Below are 26650 nucleotides of genomic sequence, written 5' to 3' on the forward strand. Positions count from 1 at the left end.
ACTTCGAAGAGGTAGTTATGGTCAACTCTGTCAAAGGCTTTATATTGGTCTATTTTAAGAATAAAACCTGGTTTATTATATGAATTTACATACTCAATTACATTTTGCATAGTAAGCACGTTTTCAGAAATATCTCTTCCTGGAATACAACACGTTTGATCTTCTGAAATAATATTCTTACTGATACTTGTGATACGTTTGGCCAGAGCTTTGGCAATCATTTTGTAATCGACATTTAAGAGGCTTATTGGCCTCCAATTATTTAAACTACGAAGATCTCCTTTCTTGGATATAAGGGTAAGTATACTTATTTTCATGGATTCACAGAGTTCGTTGTCATGGAATGATGTCTCAATGAGTCTAGTAACAATATCGATAAAATCCCGCCAAAACACTTTGTAAAATTCAGCAGTTAGTCCATCTAGTCCTGGACTTTTGTTCGGTTCCATTGCTAACAGAGCGGCTTTCAACTCATCTATAATATTTGCTTCACATGCTTCAACGTCCATTGGCGAGAGAAATCTTCTTAGTTCACAAAGTATCTGATTCCGCGATTCGTTGTCGGTTTCTCCGGCTTGGTAGAGGTTTGTATAGAACTTTACTTGTTCTTTCATAATTTCGTGTTGATCGGTGATGATTAAGCTCTGGTCAGTTAGTAGTTGTTTCATTACCTTCTTTTCTTGCCTTGATTTTTCAAGATTAAAGAAAAACTTTGTTGATTTTTCACCCTCCTCGTGCCACTGAATTTTAGACCTGAGGAAGGTTCCTTGTAATTCTCTTAATGAAAGTTGGTTTGACTCATCTTCTAGGTTTTTAAGATGGGTACAGTCGTAATCGGAGAATGTTTGAGCTTTGTATTTCTCGTAGTCAATTTGTTTTGTCAGCTTCTTCTTGGCCCGACGTAGTGATATCTGTTTTCTTTTGCTAAATTTTATCGTTGCCTCTTTAATTCTTTTTTTTGAGGCCGTCGTACCATGATAAGAAATTATTTTCAAAATCCTCGTGGAGTTTTGCTTCTCCAAGTAATTCACGAATTGATGTAAGGTAGTCATCATCATAAAGCAGGGAATTGTTAAAAATCCAACAACTTTGTCCACGTGGTTGACTAGAGAGATCTAGACTAATTACAACGAAATCGTGGTCTGACCGTGGGTATTTGGCTATATTGCTGTTAGAAACACAATTTACGATGGTTTCAGAGGTAAGTATTCTGTCTATCCTTGATGATGACAGGCCATTCATAGTATTCCGGATACATGTGAAGTTAACTTTGCGAGGGTTTCTCTTCCTCCATATGTCAACGAGATGATATTTTACCATGATGTCATTAAGAGGTTTACGAGAGGAATCTGGGTGAGCTCTGATAGGGAACTTGTCTAAATTGGTGTTCAAAACATTGTTGAAGTCTCCAGCTAATATAATTTCATTGTCGATTTTAGTAAGCTCATACTGTAGCTTTTGATAGAAAACTCTTCTTTCCATCTGGTTGTTCGGATCATATATTCCAATTACAGATAGTGGACGCTCATCAATGATAAAGTCTATTCGAATAAAACGACCATTATCGTTTGTTATGCAGTTTGTAATATCAATATCACTATTTTTTCCTGAACAGAACGGTTACTCCTTTTCTTTTTTTTTGCTTTATTTTTGACACTTGACTTGTCATTAGTCTCCATTGGTTTGGTTTCGGCTGGGCTCTTTGTTGCCTTAGTAGTTGTGGCCGTGTCCATTGCATTAGAATCGGCCGGTACTGACAATTTTCTGTTTTTTGGTGTCGGTATTTCTGACGGTGTCGGTGTTGCTGACGGTGCTGGTGCTGGTGTCGCTTCTGGTTTACCTTCCATAGGTTCAGATTCAGAATGAGAGGCTGTGCTTTCTGCCTCACATAAAAACTCTTATGTCCAAAATGGTTGCATTTGTAACACTTGACGCCTGGGCAGCGGCTCTCTGTGTGTCCCTGTGTGCCACATTCCCGGCAGGTATATTGTGGGCAGTCTCTCATGATATGGTCATCACTTAAGCATTTGTTGCACACTTTGGTTTGTCCGTTATGTTTTAGTCTGATGTGCTCGCCTCCAATGTTAATTGCGTACGGCAAACTTTTAGCCTTTGGAGGAAGTTCAATTCGAACGAAGCGGATTCCATTTTCTACTTCCGGGAATTCTGAATAGTATTTCCTTGTCCATTTAGACTTGATCAGGCAACCTAGATCTTTGAGTTTACCGGTCAGCTCGTCATCTTCGATATAGCATGGCACACCAAAACAGCTAACAGTTACTATACTCTTTGTAACACCTGTCACAGTACACGAATCGTTTCCAATTCTCAATCCCGTTTCTTGTAAAAGATCCGCATCTTCTGTCGATTTCAATGTAATAATCCACTGCCCATTGGTCTTTACACATCCTCTCACGTTTTCCTTCCCAATATCCATTGTGACAGCACTAATCACATCAATAGGATTATAAGCAGTATCAACTACTCTAACACTGTACGTTTTCAATATGGAACCACTAGTTTTCGCGGAATCCATACCGATACTAAGGCTTGCCCGTGCGTCGCGAGACGCCGTGGCAACCTAAGAATTGAGGAGAAATTGTCGAAAAATCCCACCTGATACACGGATATAAACAAATCAGTCGGTTTAATGAAAATACAATCGTCCTTTCACAGAAAATAAAGAAGGAAATAATAGTAAACCAACAAGTAGAAAGGTAGAAATCAGGGGTCCAAACTGGTCTACTGAAAGTACGTCTGAACCGGTATAAAGTCCAAGTCCAAGTCCTTATTGCTGTTGGGTTTACCGACAAACACGCATATATAGTTATTCCATATTGAAACACGGTAACAACTTAAAAACATGAAAAGGTAACGGCGGTATTACTTAAAGTTATCCCAAAAGAAGGCACCACCCGGATTCGAACCGGGGATCTCCTGTTTACTAGACAGGCGCTTTACCAACTAAGCCATAGCGCCTTATTGCTGTTGGGTTTACTGACAAACACGCATATATAGTTATTCCAGATTGAAACACGGTAACAAAACTTAAGAACATGAAAAGGTAACGGTGGTATGAGTTAAAGTAATCCCAAAAGAAGGCACCACCCGGATTCGAACCGGGGATTTCCTGTTTACTAGACAGGAACTTTTTGGTTTTGGTTTTGCATTAACGCATATGTGGCTAGTAGTTATACAATTGTGATTTGATTTGATTTATTTATTTGTTTTCCACGTGATGAAAGGGTACAAAACTTTAACAAAATTAGACGATAAGTTGAAGAAATCTCAAAACTAAGGCACCACCGGATTTGAACCGGGGATCTCCTGTTTATTTTTCTTTCAGTTTATTCACATTTTCACTTTACAAACCTACTAGAAAGCAATAAATACAGGATTAAAAAAGAAAGAAAGACAAGAATTACTTATGTTTACAAGCTAAGAATAAGAGAATAAGTTAATCTACACTCTAACACTACGGTAACTTAATTTGTACTCCCCCCCCCCCGTACCATTTCACAGAACGACGAACCATGAATCCACGTTTTCATAAATTTGATTTCTGACCATCTAAGATCAATTTCAATGCGTTCTTGTATATCTCTTTTAATCAATTTGACCACCTCCTTTTCATCAATAATTCTCTTATCAAAAACCAGCCGACACCTTCTATTCCAAACTATCTTTTTAACAATACTAAAAACTAAAACAAGTGTTTCCCATGTTAACCTATGTATTCCAGGGTTAGGAATACCACGTAAAAGAAACATCGCAAGTGAGTAACACATTCCTACCAACTACTCTTTTGAAAAATGTATAAACCCAGGATATAACTCTCGATATATGGGGACACTCCCAAAACATATGTCGAATAGTCTCTGGATTCTTGCAAAACGAACAGAGACCATCCCCAATCCCCCACCTGTGCAGTTTGATCTGCCGTGCACATTGCCCCGTGAGTAATTCTCCAATTTAAAACTTTTAACTTATTACATAAAATGCCCGCTCATAACTGGCTTTTGGGACAGACCTTGTTGATTGGGGTCATGTTTGATAGCTAATCATTGATGACGTCATTGATGTATGCATCAGATTTCCACCTGTCTCTTTTACTTGGTTCAGTGTAAATGAAAACGATATCGACTAAACGCACTTTTCTTCTCACACAAACACACAAATGTACCAACGAAGAGGGGATAATGATGGTAAGTTTTCATTTTTACCCGCGAATTTCTTAACGACGAAAGGTCAGTTTCATCATAAAATCATAGTCAGATGGTTAACTTAATTTCACTGTATTATTATTTAAAACTCCCCCCTCCCCCACCCACCTCCTCCCTATCGATATGGAAATTTAACCAATCTATTAAAAAAAGCTGCGTTAAGACATGGTAGATAGACTGTACACACATCCGTAACGTATACCGTTCGGCAGACCTGAGAGAGAGGGTGGGGTAAGGGACTACCGGCACGGGACCCGGGCCCGGTGGCGAATTTTTTTTTCCCAAACAGGTTCTCAATTACGGAGTTTTCAGCCAATCAGATTGCTCGTGACGTCAGCATCAAACGCTTGATAGTTCGAAGACATACACTGAGTTACACACTGACACTTAATAAAGTTTTGTTACGCGGTTTCCCTGCAAACGCCCTAACTTTTACTTTTAATGCTTGGATAACATGTTGACCTTACTTATGATACATACGCTACATTCTATCGGTTTCGTGTTTACGCCATCCAAGATTCGTCAGCCGTTCTATTGAAATCGGAATTCGTTTCGTTGAATGGGTAGGCCTACACCAAAATCAACTTCACGACGCGAGTTCAGCCTTGAATGAATATATGCAAAACAGTTTAGTGTATAGTCAAGGCTTCATAATTGACGCACCCCCGTAATTGACGCACCTTCAATTATTACTAGCAACGATAGAGCAGGCCACCTAAACTTTTTGCAGTCAAGCAGAATTACATATTTCATGAGTTTGAATCCATTTCAGCTATTTAATGACCAAATTGTGGAATTTTTAAGCTTTTAACACCCTTCCCCCGGTTTTGTACGTTCAGTTTTTGGGCATTTGGAAATCTTGCAACCTAAATATAACCAACATTTCCTCAATATCGTGGACAACACTGCTCTCTGGGACCAGATCTGTCTAAGCTTAGAGGCTCAGAGCATAGCAAACAGCATCTAAAGTCAATGGATGTATACTAAAGCCTTCACTACAGTTAGCCTTTCGACGAATGTGTCAAATTAGGGGTATGAAAGAACTTGACACGGCAGACATTTTGTGGTCAAGTTCTGCTCAATTGTACGTTGCATATGCACAGAACAATAAATATATTGAGATCATTACATTTCTGAGGAACCACACATATGAAAAACACATACAGTTGAGTGATTTTGCTTTTTCCTTGATAGAAATCGTTGATCAAATCCTTAAGTGCGTCAATTATGAGCCCACCATGCTACAGTATGATGTATTTCCGTCACTGCACTGTGTACACAGTTATAATACATATAGGCCTATATCGCATGTGTTATGTACCCCTGTACGAAACTTTCACTGTGCGATGTTATCGATAAATGCCTTCACAGAAATCTTCGATCAAAGTAGATCATACAATACTAGTGTGCTCATTATGTTTAAACCAATTCCAAACACATCTACATATATTTACGAATAGCTGCGGGTAATTTTGAACGGGTATATCTTCGTTGCAACGAATGGATGCAGACATTTTGATAACCTCGAAGTGAAGGGTTTTATTGTTATGACGTAACTTTTCCGACCAATCATGAGCGACTATTTATACACAATTGAGAACCTGTTTGGGAAAAAAAAATTCGCGGCCCGGTGTCACTTAATGGGAACGGAAATAGGTTAAAGTACATTCATTTTCATATTATATTGGTACCTAAGGGAAACTTTAGAGTTCAGAGAAAATAAATAATAGGCTAAAAGGAAGTGGGAGGCGTTGAAAACATTGTCCTGTACACCGGGCCCGATCTGGCTCGCAGCGCATCTATACTGTTTGGTTTGAAGTACTTTCCCATTTTCAGCAATTTATCCATCAGAATTTTACTTTAATTTACTTTACTGATATATTAACTGAATCTTCATTTTAAAAATAACGGGAAAACAAAATGCTTAGTACGTACCATATCATATTTACTGAACGATCTTCAGAAACATTGCGTGTTACTAACATATACGCTATAACGTACCTTACATATTATACATTTATGCAATAACGCACTTGCATATAATACATTTATGCTATAACGCACCTTGCAAATTATACATTTATGCTATAACATACCTTGCTTATTATACATATATGCTATAACGTACCTTGCATATTATACATTTATGCTATAACGTACCTTGCATGTTATACATTTATGCTATAACGTACCTTGCATATTATACATTTATGCTACCACGTGCCTTGTATATTATACATTTATGTTATAACGCACCTTGCATATTACACATTTATGCTATAACATACCTTGCTTATTATACATATATGCTATAACGTACCTTGCATATTATACATTTATGCTATAACGTACCTTGCATGTTATACATTTATGCTATAACGTACCTTGCATATTATACATTTATGCTACCACGTGCCTTGTATATTATACATTTATGCTATAACGCACCTTGCATATTATACATTTATGTATACATTTATGCTATAACATACCTTGCATAGTATACATTTATGACATAACGTACCTTGTATATTATACATTTATGCTATAACGTACCTTGCTAGTATACATTTATGCTATAACGTACCTTGCTTATGATACATTTATGCTATAACGTACCTTGCATATTATACATTTATGCTATAACGTACCTTGCATATTATACATTTATGCTATAACGTACCTTGTGTATTATACATTTATGCTAGAACATACCTTGTATATTATACATTTATGATATAACGTGCCTCATTTATTAACTATTTGACTAATATAACAATGGTTAGCATTCTCATGTCATTGTCACAATATTTCAACTGACTCTATCATCAAAGATAAAAATATGATGAAAAATGCAACAATTGAGGGGAATAAAGTGATTTCATGTATATATATATATATATATATATATATATATATATATATATATATATGTTCATATGCCCAGTTAGAATTCATTTCATTTTCACACCACACAACCTTGATACCTCTAAACTGAAAGTGGAATTTGATAAAATTCGACAAACAGAATTACACTTGTCGTATGTCGAAGCGCCTCAAATTGATTTTTTATTGGCTTTTGCTGATTACACAATTCCCGTTGTTGAGAAATGTCACTTTCACTGATCAATGTTGGCTGAAATTATATGAACTTAAAGGAACATATCTTCCTTGACAAAAAAGACCAAAGGACAAATGCAGAAAAATATGGGTATGCATTTTAGAAGTTGGATATGTGTGGGGGGGGGGGGGCTAAGATTAGCAAAACGTGTTTATAGGTGCCTCGGTACATTGAAAAATATGAAATAAGAAAGTTGCTCAAAACTAACATATACTTTTACATCTATTTTTTTATGTTTGTTATAGAAATAAAGACAATGGTTTAATTTGTTTCTATACTTAGTTTACAAGAACTCGAGATTCATTATGTACAGTTACAAAGAAAGGTAGGAAAAATCGTATGCTCATTCTTCAAGGAAAACAAACATCACATTATTAAATAATATTGCTAAATGTGTGAACAAGGGTGTGTAATACTATTAAAGGGTTACTTAGGCAACCGCAGCCGAAGGGGAATCTGTTTAGTAATGTTCACTCTGTCAGGAAATATGAAGTATATATATATTTTTAATAAAAACAAATACAAGTTACAGATTGTTGAAGTGTTGTTTGTGCACTTGTCGTAAATGAATGTCAGTAGTTTAGATCAGTTAGCAAAAGATCAAGCTTTGAAAATTCAATAATTTTCTTTTTATAACATTTGCACAAAAAAAAACAAATTCTCTCGCGTTGTTTTTAGCTCCCCTTTAAGTAAAGCATATAGCCCTTTGCTTGGCATGGTATTTATACACTTTTTTTCGAAAGCTTCACGATTTCTACTTAAAATAAATATTGTATGTATTGCTATAATATTCAACGCTAACGGTACATTGCAATCCAAATGCTTGTGTGACTTCATCCATACACGAAAGTGATCTACGCACAGATTGGTGAAGTGTAACCCAGCGCGCGAGATGGTATTCAAAACCAGTATTTGAAAGGAGTCGGCCAGAAACCCTTTGTTTTAATCCAACCATAAAATAATTCAAATAGCGAATTCCTGGCACAGCCGAAAGAAAAAAAAAGACATTTGTGGTGTTTGTGTATGAGGTATACTTGGCATAGCACATTTAGGCATAACAGATGGACAATGCACATATGTATATAGAGCCCGTCTATTGAAATATTACCGTCTTTGTTATGACAGTCGGTATATCTTTATTTTGGTATATTCTGGCGACGAACCCTTTAAAACTTATTTTGAAGAGAAAATATCCACAAAGCTATTTGAAACTGGGCCCATTTGATATCTTGTCCATAAGTCGAGATATGATTGGTTGCATGTAACCTATCTTGACTGGTTAAATATTCAACTACTCCTGCAGGAAGCTGGATCACAGTAGGAGGTCTGTGATGTCATCTGGGCAAGTGCTCTTCGAAAGCTTTACTTAGACTATTATAATCTTGCTGATTTTCCTTCAAAACTAATTTGGAATGTTTCACTAGCTATGGAGTTCTCTGTATTTAAATTTTTATCAAAATACATCATTTTTGTAGAAATATTATATTCTTCTGTGGATACATGATTTGAATATAATAATTAATATTAAAGACATATATTCAGCTGAAGTAACCTGATGACAACATTCATTCTACTGTTGCCAGATGCAATTGTAAAATGTCACAACATTTGTAAAGTTCACATCATTGCGATACAAATGCGGTGAGGATAAGGTTTTCAGCTACGAATGCAAGACATTTTCAGCAATTTTGCTGACTGTTCAAGTTCAGCCACCAGAAATTCATTTGAAATATTACGAACCGGTAGATTGGATACCAAATTTCACTGTATCTTACAAGCTCATCTTTTACCTATAGCCCTTGTCTACTTGTATGCATATAATTTTTTTATCTCATACAGTTAAGAACGATTATAATAATCATTTTAATAATATTGTTAGTTTGTAATAATTGTGGTCTCAATGAACACACCTACAGTGGTTCCGATAATCATTGCATACATTTGGAATCTATATATTTCTGTATTTGATAGAGATACGTTAATGTTTACTCAAACACTGCACACCACCATTTCTATTTCACACCTGTTAAAACACAGGTGTTAGGTGTTCATCGCATCATACGTTTTCATTCATCTGTAGTCTATCATTTTCAATATCAATAACGGTCATATACTGTATCATTCCGACCAAACCTGAAATTACCATATTAACTGAAACATTAATTGGCAAACGTCCCATCAGGAAGCAAAGTACTAATTCACATGCATTTGGTTTGAGTTGAAAGACATATTCTGATGAATCCTTGTGTTTTCGGAGTTGTTTTATGACGACGAGAAATGTAAACAAAATCATGGCTGTATCCACAGTGACAACGATTTTATCTAATCGAAACCTATACATCTGTTCAAATTATGGGAGGGTAAAGGTCAGCTATTCATTTTATATGTGTTGTTTTTCCAAATATATATCACTTCGGCGCTATGGCTTAGTTGGTAAAGCGCCTGTCTAGTAAACAGGAGATCCCCGGTTCAAATCCGGGTGGTGCCTTAGTTTTGAAATTTCTTCAACTTATCGTCTAATTTTGTTTAAGGTTTGTACCCTGATATCACAATTGTATAACTACTAGCCACATATGCGTCAATGAAAACCAAAAACCAAAAAGCTCCTCTCTAGTAAACAGGAGATCCCCGGTTCGAACCGGGTGGTGCCTTCTTTGGGGATTACTTTAACTCATACCGCCATTACCTTTTCATGTTTTTTAGTTAATTACCGTGTTTCAATCTGGAATAACTATATACGCGTGATTGCGGTCAACCCAACAGCAATAAGGCGCCATGGCTTAGTTGGTAAAGCGCCTGTCTAGTAAACAGGAGATCCCCGGTTCGAATCCGGGTGGTGCCTTCTTTTTGAGATTACTTCAACTTATACCTTAAGGATTACTTAGATTACTTCAACTTATACCTTACTTCAACTTATACCTTATTACTTCAACTTAACATATTATTTAGACGTTATTTGAAGAATCCTACTGAACAAACTAAGTCTATTTACAAAATGTACCGTAATAAATTAAACCATGTTATACGATATTCCAAACGATTATACTTTTATGATAAATTCAAGCAGAGTAGAAACAACGTAAACAGTACTTGGAGTACAATTAATGAAATTCTCAATAAAAACGGTAAAGACTCATCATATCCAGCAACATTTAAAAATGATGATTGCGAAATTAGCAATGATAATGACATCGCTAGCAACTTTAACAAATACTTTGTAAATCTTGGCTATAATCTCGCAAGTAAGATTAATACTAAACTAAAAGCGGAACATTTTTTACATAATAATGACAAGGTATGCCATTCCATATTTACATATTCAGTAACAGTAGAAGAAGTTTTAAAAGTTGCTCACACAAATGTGAAACCAAACAAAGCAGCAGGCTATGATGACTTTAAGCCAGGTATTATCAAACAAGTTATCCCATACATTGTAAAGCCTTTAACTCATCTCTGCAATATTTCTTTTAACACCGGCATTTTTCCGGATAAGCTTAAAATAGCAAAGGTAAAACCAATCTTTAAAAAAGGAGACCCCAGTCATTTTGAGAATTACCGCCCTATATCTTTATTGTCAGTCTTTTCAAAAATCATTGAACGATTAATGTTTAATCGTATATACAGTTTTCTATGTAAATATAATATTCTTAATAACGAGCAGTACGGATTTCGTCCTGACCATTCTACAGAATTAGCTTTAGCAGATGCAGTCAACAATATTTATAATAGTCTTGATAAGAATAATACCTGTGTAGGCGTATTTCTCGACCTATCCAAAGCTTTTGACACCATCGATCACAAAATATTACTAAGTAAATTATTTTTTTATGGTATCAGACGAACAACCCTAAATTGGCTAGATAGTTATCTTTCAAATAGATACCAGTACACTTTATATAAAATTCTAAATCTGAACTTGCTAAAATCGCTTGCGGAGTTCCTCAGGGTTCTATACTAGGTCCATTACTATTTATAATTTATGTCAATGATATCGTTAATGTCTCCGATATTGCTAAAACAATATTATTTGCCGACGACACAAATATTTTCTTCGATTCCCAAAATCTACTCTCATCACATAAAACTGTTTCTACTGAACTAATTAAATTTTCCAGCTGGTTTGCAGCAAACAAATTATCTCTTAATATAGAAAAAAACTAATTATATGGTGTTTAATGCTAGTCACTCATTCAGATGGGATCACAATATTACCATGAATGATAAAATTATTAATCGGGTTAACACTACTAAGTTCTTGGGTGTACACAAAGACAATAAACTTTCGTGGCGTGATCACATATCAGCAGTCTGTAACAGAGTGGCTAGAAATACTCACTGTAAACATTAGTTAGTCACGAATGGCAAGATTCTAGTCACAGTGACTAGAGTTATCTAGTCATTACCAATTCGTTAGTTGCAGACCAATTTGCATGGTCGTTCGACTAACATAAATTAGTCACATAAATTTGTACGAACTTTTTTGACACTCACTATGCATGTCATGTATGTAAGCGTGACGAGAATATTCTAGTCTTCTGTTTGTTTACTTTCTACAACGAGGTAAATGAATCTGGAGGATTCATGTCAATTGGGTGCGCGCGTACCATGTATGGAGGGTCATGTGATGTGTTCCAGGGTGGTACTATACTGATATTTCTCTGTAGCAGTTCGAGAACAGTGTTAGTGACTTCGTGAAAGATTGGTCGGTTCGGACATGGGAAATAACGGCATAAGAAGGTACTGGTACTTCAGGCCTACGAAATAGTGCTAATATGCTAACGTTCAACCTTATTCTCTTGAATGAAGGCAGGCTTTCTACATAATCTTACTTATTAATACAGCTCTAGGGCACGCTTTGTCTCATATGGCCTAACGTTTTAATACACGCTATAAGTTAATGTAGAAATGGGAAATGTTTAGTTCAGTGCAACCACGGAATTCTCCATGGAACAGAGCCTAATGCTGCTCGACGGGAATATAGCTATCACGTTAGGCTACAGGCACGGTTATTGCTAGGTAACGGGTGTCGTCTGCTGCTCTAAGCACGCAAACACATTTACGTACTAGTTGGGTGAAATAATCATGCGTAATAGGGAGAGTAGTATATTAGTACCACCCTGGAACACATCACATGACCCTCCATACATGGTACGCGCGTACGCCCGTATTTACTGTGTGATAGTTTCTCCAGATTCATTTACCTCGTTGACTTTCTATAACCTTCAGCTTTGACCAATGACGTCATTAGTTTTATCCAATCATCGTACCGTAGAATACCGTGTGCTCAGCTGATCAGAGGTCAAAAATTCAGACGACGGCCGGCGATTTCATGTATACTGTATGCACGTACGTGGTACGTCGTACGTCGTACATTGCGGCCATTGCCTAACTGCAGATAGAACAGGGCTATCAACAAAATAAGAAGATTCCTAATCATTTAACAAATTGTCAGAAGCAGTTTCAAAATGTCGTCAGTTAGGTAAGTTCAATCACAACTGAAATTCTAATAAATAATAATTGACACAATTGACATACGTTCAAGGAAGGATTGAATATCCGCGATATGTTTGGCTGGAAAGTATGGGGAAAATTATAACGTTAGGCCTTAGTAAGCAAAACTGTTGCTAACGCTAGGACGAAGCTAGGCTAGGAGTTTAGTCTACCTAGTGTAGCCCACATGCGCTCATATATGTATAGTACTAAAGTAGCAGTAATACACTGTACACACTTATATGACATATTTTATATAAATGTGTATTATTAGCTAGTATACTAGGCCTATATTCTATTATGTTACGAGCGCCTGTGGTGTAGGCTAGCATACGCCAAGTTTCTAGACACTTCGTTGACCACCAACCCTGCATTCCGTGCACTCTGAACTGAAGATCTTCAGAGTGGGACTTACCTTCTGCTCTTGTAAGTTGTAGGCTAAAGTACATGGTACTCATATTTTAGGTTATTTTTGCTAAAGTTGGAAGTACCTGGTGTTTAACTAAGGACAAAATCTCAGTTTCAGTGCATGAAATACCCATAATGTTGTTAGCTTAGGCCTAGGCCTCAGGTTCATAGTGGCGCTATGTTAGTATCCTACTTCCTAGACCAAGTCTACACCAGCTGTAGCACAATTTTGTAGGGTTCTGTATCCTAAGTGGAGTGGCTGCTGAGTGCTCATACCCTGGACAGAGAATGTTTTGAGTCCACAAAGGTATGCATTTTCTGCTTCTGCATATGTGCATCAAGGGGTTTTGAGCCTACTCAGCCTATCATTAATTTTCTGTTGTTTGTCAATTTTCAGAGAAAGTTGATGTGCCAAGTCCTCAGCATTCACAGCTATATACTTTGAATGGTTGTGGTATCAATGGACTTAACTGGTTAGATGAGGTACAGTAACAACAAATTCCAAACAACTCTGACAGCAGAAATAGATATCCTGATACTTCCATGGAAGATCTACTGTAGTAACTATTGGAACCAGTGCTTACCACCCATGGAGAATAAGGTAATTTGACGTTGTTGTTCTTTGACGAGCAACATATTTGAATGTTTTATCACAAATTATGCCCCCTATCTACCTCTTGTCCCCTTTACCTGTCTTTAATACATTGTAACAAGCTATGCATAAACCTTTAAATGGACTGGATATGTTATTGAGGTGAACTGTGTATCTAGATAGCATTTCAGTAAGCTTTCCTTTAAACTACTGTACAAACTGTTACAGTTAGGCTGTGGTTGACAAATCCCAATGATCCAGTTTTGGCAAAGAACACCTTCAATTCTATTCTCTTATTTTAAGTAACTTAACAGTTGCACTGGAGTGACAGGCAATATCAGTTTAACATGTTCCAAACAGTTCAGGAATACATTGGGGTATGTCCTGTAGGTCAGTTTGGGAGGGATCAGCTGAGCTAAACAAAAGTAGTTTTCATCACATTTCAGAGCCAGAGACGAAAAAGCTCTCCCTGCTGACCCTTCTCTGGATGATGTTTCTGCAGGTATGGCAAGCCAGACCAAGTGGACTGTGATCCGGATACCAATAAAACCTGCAAGAATCATGAATACACCCAACTTGGTCAGGCTTATAAAAATTGGTGGCTGGAAATGTTGTTGCAGACGGAGACCTGGTTACTGCTTACACAGTACTGCTCATATGTGTATTTACACACTGCACAGTGCATACTGAAATAACCACTGTACGTAAAGACATGGAGAAGTTGTGGCGGAATGGTTAGGGCACTGAACACATGATTCCATAATCCTGGGTTCATGAACCAACCTGGTCGATACATATGTATCTTTAATGAAGACACTTAATCTCAATTGCCTCGCTTTACTCAGGTGTATAGGGTACCCTGTGAGGTAATTCAAAAATATAGCATTTGCTTATGGCTGCAATGATATGAGATGTCCCCTGGGGAACATGTAGATGTAGCTCAGCATAGTGAGCATAATGTCAGATATGTGTTACCAAGGAGCATAGATAGTGTTCCGTAAATACTGTGCCAATGGTGCAATATAAATGGCTAATTTACACTACATGTACAGAGTGTGGCTAGTACAAATGTTACATACTTAACCCAATTTCTTTAGGCCTTTGTTACTTTACCACAACTGTATTTCAAAAGTGAAAAAGGAAGGATATTTTTTTGTGTAATGCAAAGAGATAGTTCACTTGAGTATTCATCATTGATTTATAGAAAAACTGTGGTGAGTCATAAACCAAACTTATGACAAATAATTTCTCTGCAGAAATTGTAGCATATACGTACACATAATACTGCCCACCGGTTATATTCAATAATGCAGACCGGTCATACTACTAGTATGCTATAGTGCAAGCCTAAGCCCCACATAAGTGTAGTGTATAAGATCATTGTTTGTGTACTTGCGCACACCTTTGGGATCAATCAAAGTACAAATTATCAGCAAATTATGTTCGATATATCGGGCAAGTCTTTAACATGGACTTCAGTGTACTTGGAAAAAATTACAATCATTAAATGAGGTAAGTGTGATTGAATGTGGGGACGTCATTTAAAATTTACCCCAAAAATTGACCTAAAAGGTAAGTTTCTACCATTCAAGACATAGCTTATAGTTTGTGATAAAGTACTTCTAGAAATGTTTTAACTACTTTGTTTTCTGTTCCACCCTAATGTTGCTTCAAGGATAATAACATATTCAACTTACATGTTCTTCATTAATATTGTACCATCACATCCATGGTCAGAAACTCATAATAATATCACTTCCAAGTTCCTAATTCGAGATGATGATTATAAGGATATTTTCTGGCCCTTTTTAACAGCTAAGGTCATATAGAGCTACTCAAGGCCTTTTTATACCATTTGATTTGACATGGGGTATTATTTTTATAAATAAATTTATAAATATGATATATTATTTTGTGTATATTAAATATTTGTTATGTATATTTATATTTAAATATTAATTAAGATAATTTATTTGGCTAAACTTCTATTTTTATATTTGAGCTGTGTACTCGCAATTTTTCCCTTTTTCTGTCTGCCCACATCTCTTCCATGCTGCTATTTTGATGAAACTGATGGAGCCCATAATGATGCATGGTCAGTGGACAATGAGGGTCCTTAAGAAATTGTAGGTGTAGGTCATCAGGGGGTCTAATTGTTTAAAAACTGTTGAACACTGCCAACTTAATGGCTTAGGAGCATTTCAAAGTAATCCCATAAGTATTCTCAAGATGTTTTGTCGGAAAAGATTTTGACAATTTTGTAAAAATAAGTTTTCTCAATTGTCCCATAAATATGTATTTTAATTTTAAAAGTTCTTTAACCTTAAGTGTTTGTTACTGTTCTTTATGAGATGACTTTTAAATGGAATGCCTATTTGTCACATTTTGCATTAATACTGAATGTTAATAAAAATTACCATGAAACTTACAATGTGTGTCACTATCTCATTTCTTAACTAATTAGTACTTAATCTTAAGCTAGTCTTGTGACCTAAATAAGTAGTCACAGTTGCAATGACTAATATTTTTGGTCACTGGACTAAGCTTTGGTCGATAGAGGCATCGTAGTAGGACTAATTTTAATTAGTCAGATAACTCGATTTAATTAGTCACAAAACTAATTTTATATAGTCAAATGACTAGAAGAAACTGGTCGATAGAGACATCGTTGTGACTATTTTTTTTAGTCATATTGACTAACTATTGTTTACAGTGCTGGTATTATATGCAAATTAAAACATTATTTACCTTCAAATATACTCAGAACACTCTATATAACTCTGATTTTACCCCAATTAACTTATTGCACGACTATTTGGTCAGGAACCTATTCTACAAATCTTAATCACCTATGTGTCCTCCAGAAGAGAGCTATCCGCCATATATCACATGCTGCACCACGTGATCATACTAGCCTATTATACAAAAGATTAAATTTATTAAAACTAAATGATATTATAAGAGTCCAGCTTGTAACATTTGCATATAAAGCGTGGAATGGATGCTACCCGAGGCTTTTAAAGATTTTATATATAGTAATAGACTAATCCACAACCATCAAACACGCCATTGTAATAACGCCCATGTTTTATCCCAACGAAGTACTTTAAGTTCTTTTAACCCTCGTATTCGTGCTATTAAAACGTGGAATAATCTCCAGGATAATGTTAAGAATAAGCCTTCTTGCTCTGTATTCAAAAGGAATCTCCAAACTGTAATTATTTCTCACTATTGATGGATTTATTCTTGTGTGTGTTTGCGATTAAGATCATTATAAAGAATGTTAGGATTGCTTATTAACATTATTAATTTCAAGTAGAGTCAATTCAATTATTTCATCACTGTAGATGCTACTATTAACTTTTCTTTTTCTATTCTTAAGTTTTTCTTTCTTTTTTCTTTTTGGGGAGTGTCCTACTTTGTTAAGCCTTACAGGCTTTATAGGAGACTTCTCGTCACACTGTAAATTGTGATGAAACAAATAAATATACAAATATACAAATACCGCCGTTCCCTTTTCATGTTTCATGTTTCAAGTTTATTACCTTGTTTCAATCTGGAATAACTATATATGCGTGTTTGTCGGTCAACCCAATAGCAATAAGGCGCCATGGCTAAGTTGGTTAAAGCGCCTGTCTAGTAAACAGGAGATCCCCGGTTCGAATCCGGGTGGTGCCTTCTTTTTGAGATTACTTCAACTTATACCGCCGTTCCCTTTTCATGTTTTTAAGTTTATTACCTTTTTTCAATCTGGAATAACTATATATGCGTGTTTGTCGGTCAACCCAATAGCAATAAGGCGCCATGGCTTAGTTGGTTAAAGCGCCTGTCTAGTAAACAGGAGATCCCCGGTTCGAATCCGGGTGGTGCCTTCTTTTTGAGATTACTTCAACTTATACCGCCGTTCCCTTTTCATGTTTTTAAGTTTATTACCTTGTTTCAATCTGGAATAACTATATATGCGTGTTTGTCGGTCAACCCAATAGCAATAAGGCGCCATGGCTTAGTTGGTTAAGCGCCTGTCTAGTAAACAGGAGATCCCCGGTTCGAATCCGGGTGGTGCCTTCTTTTTGAGATTACTTCAACTTATACCGCCGTTCCCTTTTCATGTTTTTAAGTTTATTACCTTTTTTCAATCTGGAATAACTATATATGCGTGTTTGTCGGTCAACCCAATAGCAATAAGGCGCCATGGCTTAGTTGGTTAAGCGCCTGTCTAGTAAACAGGAGATCCCCGGTTCGAATCCGGGTGGTGCCTTCTTTTTGAGATTACTTCAACTTATACCGCCGTTCCCTTTTCATGTTTTTAAGTTTATTACCTTTTTTCAATCTGGAATAACTATATATGCGTGTTTGTCGGTCAACCCAATAGCAATAAGGCGCTATGGCTTAGTTGGTTAAAGCGCCTGTCTAGTAAACAGGAGATCCCCGGTTCGAATCCGGGTGGTGCCTTCTTTTTGAGATTACTTCAACTTATACCGCCGTTCCCTTTTCATGTTTTTAAGTTTATTACCTTTTTTCAATCTGGAATAACTATATATGCGTGTTTGTCGGTCAACCAGATAGCAATAAGGCGCCATGGCTTAGTTGGTTAAAGCGCCTGTCTAGTAAACAGGATATCCCCGGTTCGAATCCGGGTGGTGCCTTCTTTTTGAGATTACTTCAACTTATACCGCCGTTCCCTTTTTATGTTTTTAAGTTTATTACCTTGTTTCAATCTAGAATAACTATATAGGCCTATGCGTGTTTGTCGGTCAACCCAGTAGCAATAAGGCGCCATGGCTTAGCTGGTTAAAGCGCCTGTCTGACAAACAGAAGATCCCCGATTCGAATCCGGATAATGCCTTCGCTTTGAGATGACTTACTGGAATACCTACTAGCCATGCTAGCCCCTTTGTTCGTTATCAACGTACAGAGCCATATATACGTTATGGCGGCTGAACTGGATCAATCTCGTTTTGTTGAGTTTGGAAGAAGACTTTACTCTTTTGTCAGTCATAAATAGGTTGCAGGGATTGGGAATATCACCGCAGGAACATTTAGAAGCAATGCAAAATCTGTTTGGAAGACGTTAAGATGTAACTTTCAGAACAGACGAAATCAAAAGTCACTTTTTACCTGTGAAAGTGCAGGAGTTATTGCCACCTCCTACACAGATCGAATCAACACTGGCATTGTTATCAAATTGCATTATGAACTAAATAATAATGTTTTTCGCTCTGTTCTATGGAAATATGGAAAGGTATTAAAAGGACGCTTTCTGCAACTAAAGGAATAACCAGGTCTGAGGAACAGAACAATACAGTACAAGATCCAACTAAAAAAAGACATTCCGTCCTCTCGTAGATAAGGCGAAAGAAGCGGCTGACTTAGATATTGCAGGACAAACACGGACCTCTTTAACGTGTGGACAAAATGGACATCTTGCCAATGAGTGCAAGAACGTGAAATGTTGCAAGTGTCTCAAACTTGGTCATATATCAAAGGATTGCCAGTCAGAAATCATGCGCAGACTTGCAGCGAGACGGGCCAATGGTACATGTAGAGACTGCCCAATATCTTTTGCGAACGTTGCCCGTCACTAAATAACTGGATTAACAGGAGAGGCTCAACTGATTCACGCTGAAAATGAGGAACATTTGGAATGGATCATGCAGAGGACGAAGAAATGAGGGAGGTACCGCAGGTAGCTGATAAAGAAAGCAGTGAAAAGGTGAGGTAGAAAATGAGGTAGAGCAACAACCAGAATCTATGGAAGATATAAATTATAGACACGGAGAGTGATTCATCTGTGTTAACTCAATGTATCCCCGGAGAGAATTCTCAAAGCATAGTATAGTTAAAGCTCAAATAGGAACGAGACCAAGAGAGGCTAAAGAATCTAACAGAAATAGTGATTGAGACTGAAGAGACTTATCTTAAAGATGGTGATTTTGATTTGTTGAAACAAAATGGGATGGGTAGATTTTTTTACTCTTTTGCCCACACTACCCACTCACAGGGCATTCTCATTGCTTTTTCGATATAGAGTTCATTGAAAAGTTTCCCAAGTCCGACATGAAGGGACTGAGGCTATTGTACTTGGAGGGGATTTCCATTGTGTTCCATTGAACAAGATAGATTAGACCATGATGGAGGTAAACTCCCATGTTTTATTGGGAGAAAAGAATTAAATTGGTAGTATCTTCACAAACTCTTACCGATGTGTGGAGGGCGGTTTATCCTCAAATCTCGAGGTATATAATTGAAAACATCCAGGCAAGGCTAAGAGATCTAGACTTGATCGGATTTGCGTCTCAAAAAATCTCACTTTCAATAAGGTCTCTGTTATCCCATTTATTTATTCAGATCATGACGCTGTGAAAGTCTCTATTGAGTTGCCAGAATTTCAAGGCAACAATAAGAGAGGTATTTGGAAGTATAATGTGACTATTCTAAAAAGAAAGACTTCTGTAAAGAGCACAGGCTACATTATCCACTTTGGAGTACACACAAGTTTGGGTTTCCCATCCATTTCACATTGGTGGTAAGAAATTAAACGTAAAAGGAGAAAACGTTAATGTTTGCCCATAGTGTAAGACTAGCATTGGAAAGAGGCAGAGGCTCGCCAAGTTGAGAACGAATTGCACGTCAGGGGACAAGGAGGGAGTTGATCGGATTTTGGCTGATCAGAGAATAGGGCGAACAAGTGTCTTCCTTTATCTACAAAAGGGAATGTAGACGGGCTTCACTTAGAGTATTCAATAATATTCGAAATCTTGAAGGAGCAATTTGGGAAAAGGTTGGGATTACACATATCCTCACTTCTTATAGTAATCCTAAGATCACATGCTACCGAATTATAGCACGATCCATGTTTTACTTTGGTACAAAACTTTAAGATTTACAGTAGTAACTCTGTTCTCTGTGTGTATCGTTGGGTCTGTTTATAAAGGCCTTAACTAAACTATAACCTACAGGCCGACGTTAATTGTAAGAAAAGAAAAGAAAACAAGAAAACCCATCTTGCAATCCGGCTGTGCCTTAAAATGTTGCTATTAGAGATAAAAATTCAATCTTATATTTGTATCTTTCCTATTGGATTGCATTGTATTTTTTCACGGTCAGTTAATGCAACAACATAAGTTTTGAGTTCGTGAAAGCAGACCAATGGATTTTTTCTATTATTAACTTTTATTAATAGCGTTGTTCTTCCGTAGTTGCTTTCTTGTATTATGAGATTTCGTTTTTTTCTGGGATTAAACAGATCTCCAAAATAATCATAACAAGGTCGCTGTTAAAATTCCAAGAAAATAAGCCAATACATACAATAATATGGATACACTGGAACCAAGAATTTTCTTTAGTTAGTTCGGAATCAACATGACTTATGAAATAGCTGTAATTCTTATAACAAGTTATATTACATTGTCACGTGTCTATAATTGTTACTGTAAAAAGGTTACATGAAAAATTAGTAATATTCTGTCCATTTCGGTAAGAAACTTTGGTAGACAGGTGGACGGTGTCATCACATGCATGTGAGTGTGTACTATCAATTACTATTTATATTGCAAAGTGGAGTGAAACGGGAGGATAGGAGGGGGCTGAGAGATGGGGACAGAGGGATGGGGGAAGGATGGACTTGGATCTAGCTTGTTTATTAGGGTCCATTGCAAAGAGAACTATATACCTCTGCATGGATCTAGAAGACACTATCCCTTCTCATCTTCACCTTGCGTGATAGTACATCTATGGGCAATATTATCATAGTACTTATGGTATAAGTTATATTTGAATTGCTTCTCAAAATCATGTTTCTAAGTATATGAATCGTAAATTTGTATATTTGTATTTGTATATTTATTTGTTTCATCACATTTTACAGTGTGAAGGGAAGTCTCCTATAAAGCCTGCAAGGAAACAAAGTAGGAGACTCCCAAAAAGAAAGAAAAAAAAGAGAGAGAAAACTTAAGAATAGAAAAAGAAAAGTTAATAGTATCATCTACAATGATGTAATAATAGAATTGACGCTAATTGAAATTAATAATCTTAATAAAAAATTCTAACAATCTTTATAATGATCTAAATTACAAACAATCCATCAATAGTGAGAAATAATATCAGTTTGGAGATTCCTTTTGAATACAGGGTATGAAGGCTTATTCTTAACATTGTCTTGGAGATTATTCCACGTTTTTATGACACAAATACGAGGGCTTAAAGAACCAATAGTACTTCGATGGGATAAAACATGTGCATTAATACAATGGCGTGTTTGATGGTTGTGGATTAGTCTATTACTATAAATAAAATCTTTAAAAGCTTCAGGTAGCAATCCATTCCATGCTTTATATGCAAATGTTGCAAGCTGGACTCTTATAATATCATTTAGTTTTTAATAAATTTAATCTTTTGATTGATTTCAGAGTTATATTCAGTTTTCTGAGAATACTTGGAGGTAAATAATGTTTTAATTTGCAATGTTTTAGTTTGCAATTTTGCCATTTTTAACTGCAATTTTTAATTGCAATGTTTTAATTTTAAATGGTCATCTATTGTACAATTATTATGCAATCAACTGTCTATTTAACGGAGTGAAACGTACATATTGTGATCAGTGGCGTAACAAGGAACTTCACCAGTTCCTCGGTGCGACGATGTCAATAGTTTACTAGAGTCGACATCCCCCCCCCCCCCCCCCAATCCAACCAAGGTTTGGGTTTGGCACCTCTAGATGCCCGGAGATAGCACTCTTTCGAAGACAGGATTTCGTTTGATTTTCCATTTTGGCCTACGCCCGGCGGCCAGCTTGAGCAGATTGGTAGTTATTTGTCACCGAGCCTGCACCCGGAGCCGCACAGGCCTAGTTACGCCACTGATAAAGAATAATCGGTGAAATAAAAAATATGATAGGCTAAACTATTTACAACAAATATGTACGACAAATGCGAAAATTGAGTTCGGCTATTGGTAACAGTGTGTAGATACAGTTTTACCGCTGTCTCTGACCACCCGGGTTTTAATTCACGGCTTTGTACTAGCAGCTTTACCGTACATTGGATTCTTGAAAGTTTGGATTCCTTGCTTGTATAATGGATTATCAATCTGAAATGAACAGTAAAGGTAGAAACGTTGGTTAAACAAGTAAGAATGATCTAGTACAGACAATGAGCAAGTGACACAGAAGCGTGTGCAGGACTTTAAAGGTGAGGGGGCGCGGTAGGGTAGGTACGGACTGAACTTTCATAGAAGGGCCAGAAGCGAATAAAGGATTTAATAAAAGGACGGAGTGTGGCCCTTAGGTCGTTGAAGGCGACTCCAATGAAGGGGGCCTTGGGAGTTGGGAGGGAATTGAATTGGGATCTCCCAGCGAAAACCCCTCACTTTGCGCACGCCACTGGATCATTGTGGAATAAGATATATTAAGGTTCAATAAAACCATTAATCGCGCTTGACGTATTAAGTGTGAAACATATGATCTTCTGGGGTTTTTTCGGTAGGTTGAAACAGAATCGGTATTTCACACAAACACTATTCTACTTCTGTCATTTCTAGCATTGTACTATCATTTTGTATTATCGTACAACAGATTTGAAGCATTTTATCACAAACGGGAAAAATGAAGAACATAGAAAGAAGAAAAAAGAACGAAAAAAATAAACGACTTATAGTAACATTGGATTGCCGATGCCTTAGACTTGTTTGGATGAGTTCACTGATTCGATTCCAGTTGTAGCCCAAAATATCCTCTCCCTCTGTTTTCTTCCTTAACTTCTATTTTGAATTGATCCCATTTGATTTACTATTATCGTTCTTCCCTCTTAACCTCCCAGGTTCTTTCCTGGGCGACTTTTCTTAAAAAGTATCATTGTTTCCTCTTAAACTACCATGGTCAGCTCTTAAGACAATTCTTGATTAGGGCGATGGCCACGGGATATTCTTCCAAATACTTTAGATTGTTAAACAGATCTAATACACGGCAACATTTAAACTTGTGCTACTAAAAGCCATGGAAATAATTGCACAATGTTTGTATCAAAGCTCTCTGGCGAAAACCATGCAAGTTTAATCAAGGACAGTTCTATATTAAACTTCCCTGAGTTCATGTTTGCAAGGAGTGAAACAGTGAAACGACATACAGACTGTTGACACTTAAACCAATACCAGTATTTCTACAGTGTTTTGTGATGTCATCATGACGGATATCTCCAAAACGTCTACTTTTTCTAGTTTCATCTTCTTGTTATTTTGTTTTATCTTTGAAATATGCGATACATTTCTAAAGTTCGCTTTAGCTGTTAATGTTCTCTCTATCTTCGTCATACAAACTGCTATGAGGACGACCTGGCTGTGGGTCTAAAGATGCAGGCAATGTCCAGCAACTTTGTTAAGGAAATCAACTTCAAGCAGCGAATATCTCTTAATATTTGACAGTTATACCTACCTTTTGCCATTGTACATTTTTCTGTTCCTGAATTAGTTGTTCGTATTCCTTCTTGTCTAGGTACCAGGTGTAAGTGCGGAATAAAATGATGAATATTACACCCAATAACACGATTGCCATAGATATCCCTATAATAAGTGTTAGAATAGGAAGACCAGTCTTTTTGGTAGGAGAGCACTCTGAAACAACGAAAAAAACAACAACAAAAATATGACAATTCGTGTTGGCCTACTTCACTCTGGAATAAATACCCCCCCCCCCCCCTCAAAAAAAAAATGTTCATCAGCCTAGTTAAAAACTTCCATTTAAGATCTAGATATATGATACATGTAGAGTTCATAACTTAGTGTGACTAGATATATATAATAGTCACCATGGTGACGGGCCTGATGGGAAGTGAATGGAATACGCACCACAGTACTAATATTTAAAGCGACTAGCTGCGTTGCTATGTAATTTTGAGACATTCTGGCAAAATCATTTTCGATATGCACACACAGTTGGAAAATAATAATAATTAAAAAAAAGAATGGACTATCCTTTTAAAGTGTGGTAGTATGTTAAATGCAGCATATGGCAAATCCAACTGTTCACTATTTTTTTTTTAACACGAAGATAACATTTACTTTCGGCGAATAGGAATAAGTCTAACATATTAATTTCTCTGGTATTTGACTTCATTAACTATGACGTTATACTGACTTGGTACTGGGTTGACGTAAATCACTATCGTGTTATTGATCTCATCTTTCGAGTATGAGAACAATACTGTACATTCATCATCATCGATGTATGAACATTTCCTTAAGGATGTGGTATTATCTGTAAGAAAACAAACAACAGACATTTTCCAATAAATGTTAATATAGCTATTTAGAGGTCTAACTTTAGAAAAATAGAGAAAACAGGAATCAAATATATATATATATATACCAGACGGCAACTAAACAAAGGCTATTGTGACATTTGTAACGAAAATTCACATCGGGCCTATACTAACGGTATAGAATGACCTAAGTTTGCAGAACTGTGTGAAGTCTTTAACATTTCAGTTTCATTAGTATATGTCCCTGTGGTGTATTGATGATGTCTATAGGTTAAAACAATAAGAAACCTTATTTCTGGATAGAACCTGACCAGAAATGTTAAGAGGACAACACATGGGCGTAGCCAGCTTTCTTTTTTAGGGTGGGGTGCTGTGGGGAAATGCTTTTCCAGGTGGGCAGGCCGAATCTATGTTCCAAAAATACATATTTTTCTGACACTTTTTTTTTGGGGGGGGGGTGAGTCAGACAAGTATTTGGGGTGGACAACCCCCCCCCCCCACCGATCCCGTGGCTACAGCACATGTTTAATGGGAATGGGAGAAATGGAAATAGGGAAAAAAGAAATGTTTTGCCATCTTTCTCTTTTGCAAGAAAAGAAACCACACAATATCTAATCCGGGGGTGGGTCGGGTATTGATTTTGCTGGTTGTTGGTTGAGTGGGGGTGGGGGGTGACAAGACGGCACTGGCGTTCGTGGTATTTATGTTTGATGCAGAGTTTGCTTCAGATAGCTAACATAAACTTGCCGTCTGGTAACACTGGAACTTCTTTAATGATCTGGGAGCACATTGCACACTCGTCCTTGCTAAGCCCAACTTCATAAATGTTACATTTAATACAGTCAACATGAAGGTCACACTCGGTACAATCTTCGGTCTGCAAGAGAGGAAACAGCAATAACATTATAATAAAGGGTAGTGCCGAATTTACACCATCTGGAGGCAAATGACGTGCCTAGGCCCCAACCTCTACCCCCACCCCTACCCCCACCCCCACCCCTACCCCCATCCAATATTATCCTAGAACAGTTCCAAGTCAGACACTCTAATTTTCTATTTTCAAGATTTCCAAAAGTAAGAAAAGAGCAAAGGGGGAATTCTGGTGCCTTAATGATCCTTTAAGAATTCGGCACTGATCTCCACTGTATCACCACCCTGAACGGACACATAGGAGGTATGGGTGGGTGGCTGTGGGCGTGTGACCAAAGAAACTTGCCAGTTGCAAAAATCGGGCTGGCCGTTGGTGCTAGAAAAATTAGTTTATTACAGCTATTATGATACATGTGGCAAAGTATGACCAGGTCCCAGGGTATCCATATGGGATCCCTTCCACCATTGTTGTTGTTTTTGTTTTTCCCTGTTTGCTCTTGTTCCGATGGAAATGACATCAACCCACGCTCCCCAAACTAATTGTTGCCACCCAAGCAAGATGAATCGCGAGACGGATAGCGAAAGATCGGTTAGCAATGTTTTCCGATGGAATCTGACAATTAACTTCCTCCATATGACACAAAGGTTTGGTCATGTGTATTCTGTTTTCTGACTAGCTTTCAAATCAGGGAGT

The 26650-nt window shown here is 37.0% G+C and overlaps 1 protein-coding gene, 1 long non-coding RNA gene and 9 other non-coding genes across 15 annotated transcripts in view; 9 read left to right on the plus strand and 2 right to left on the minus strand.

The window, feature by feature from the left end:
• Positions 1–2906: 2906 nt before the first annotated feature.
• Trnat-agu (transfer RNA threonine (anticodon AGU)) lies at positions 2907–2979 on the minus strand. Its single transcript has one exon. It is a non-coding gene; the product is annotated as a tRNA-Thr (tRNA).
• A 6780-nt stretch (positions 2980–9759) lies between these two features.
• On the plus strand, positions 9760–9832 carry Trnat-agu (transfer RNA threonine (anticodon AGU)). Its single transcript has one exon. It is a non-coding gene; the product is annotated as a tRNA-Thr (tRNA).
• A 281-nt stretch (positions 9833–10113) lies between these two features.
• On the plus strand, positions 10114–10186 carry Trnat-agu (transfer RNA threonine (anticodon AGU)). Its single transcript has one exon. It is a non-coding gene; the product is annotated as a tRNA-Thr (tRNA).
• A 2389-nt stretch (positions 10187–12575) lies between these two features.
• LOC139958990 (uncharacterized) lies at positions 12576–17105 on the plus strand. Its single transcript, XR_011789932.1, has 3 exons — positions 12576–12823; positions 13640–13843; positions 14281–17105. It is a non-coding gene; the product is annotated as an uncharacterized lncRNA (long non-coding RNA).
• Positions 17106–17438: 333 nt separating this feature from the next.
• On the plus strand, positions 17439–17512 carry Trnat-agu (transfer RNA threonine (anticodon AGU)). Its single transcript has one exon. It is a non-coding gene; the product is annotated as a tRNA-Thr (tRNA).
• Positions 17513–17632: 120 nt separating this feature from the next.
• Positions 17633–17706, plus strand: Trnat-agu (transfer RNA threonine (anticodon AGU)). The gene has a single exon. It is a non-coding gene; the product is annotated as a tRNA-Thr (tRNA).
• Positions 17707–17826: 120 nt separating this feature from the next.
• Positions 17827–17899, plus strand: Trnat-agu (transfer RNA threonine (anticodon AGU)). Its single transcript has one exon. It is a non-coding gene; the product is annotated as a tRNA-Thr (tRNA).
• A 120-nt stretch (positions 17900–18019) lies between these two features.
• Positions 18020–18092, plus strand: Trnat-agu (transfer RNA threonine (anticodon AGU)). Its single transcript has one exon. It is a non-coding gene; the product is annotated as a tRNA-Thr (tRNA).
• Positions 18093–18212: 120 nt separating this feature from the next.
• Positions 18213–18286, plus strand: Trnat-agu (transfer RNA threonine (anticodon AGU)). The gene has a single exon. It is a non-coding gene; the product is annotated as a tRNA-Thr (tRNA).
• Positions 18287–18406: 120 nt separating this feature from the next.
• Positions 18407–18480, plus strand: Trnat-agu (transfer RNA threonine (anticodon AGU)). Its single transcript has one exon. It is a non-coding gene; the product is annotated as a tRNA-Thr (tRNA).
• A 3169-nt stretch (positions 18481–21649) lies between these two features.
• The window catches only part of LOC139958896 (integrin beta-PS-like), a 29100-nt gene continuing 24099 nt past the window's right edge, over positions 21650–26650 (minus strand). For all 5 annotated transcript variants that reach the window (XM_071956324.1, XM_071956320.1, XM_071956323.1 and 2 more), the window contains exons 21-24: positions 25834–25963; positions 24963–25082; positions 24261–24439; positions 21650–22921 (exon numbers count right to left, since the gene is read on the minus strand). In XM_071956324.1, the coding sequence (XP_071812425.1) occupies positions 22841–22921; positions 24261–24439; positions 24963–25082; positions 25834–25963 (510 nt within the window). In that variant the 3' untranslated portion in view covers positions 21650–22840. The remainder of the gene's footprint in view (positions 22922–24260; positions 24440–24962; positions 25083–25833; positions 25964–26650) is intronic.

This window comes from Apostichopus japonicus, chromosome 18 (assembly GCF_037975245.1).
Source record: "Apostichopus japonicus isolate 1M-3 chromosome 18, ASM3797524v1, whole genome shotgun sequence".
Classification (NCBI taxonomy): Eukaryota; Metazoa; Echinodermata; class Holothuroidea; order Aspidochirotida; family Stichopodidae; genus Apostichopus; species Apostichopus japonicus.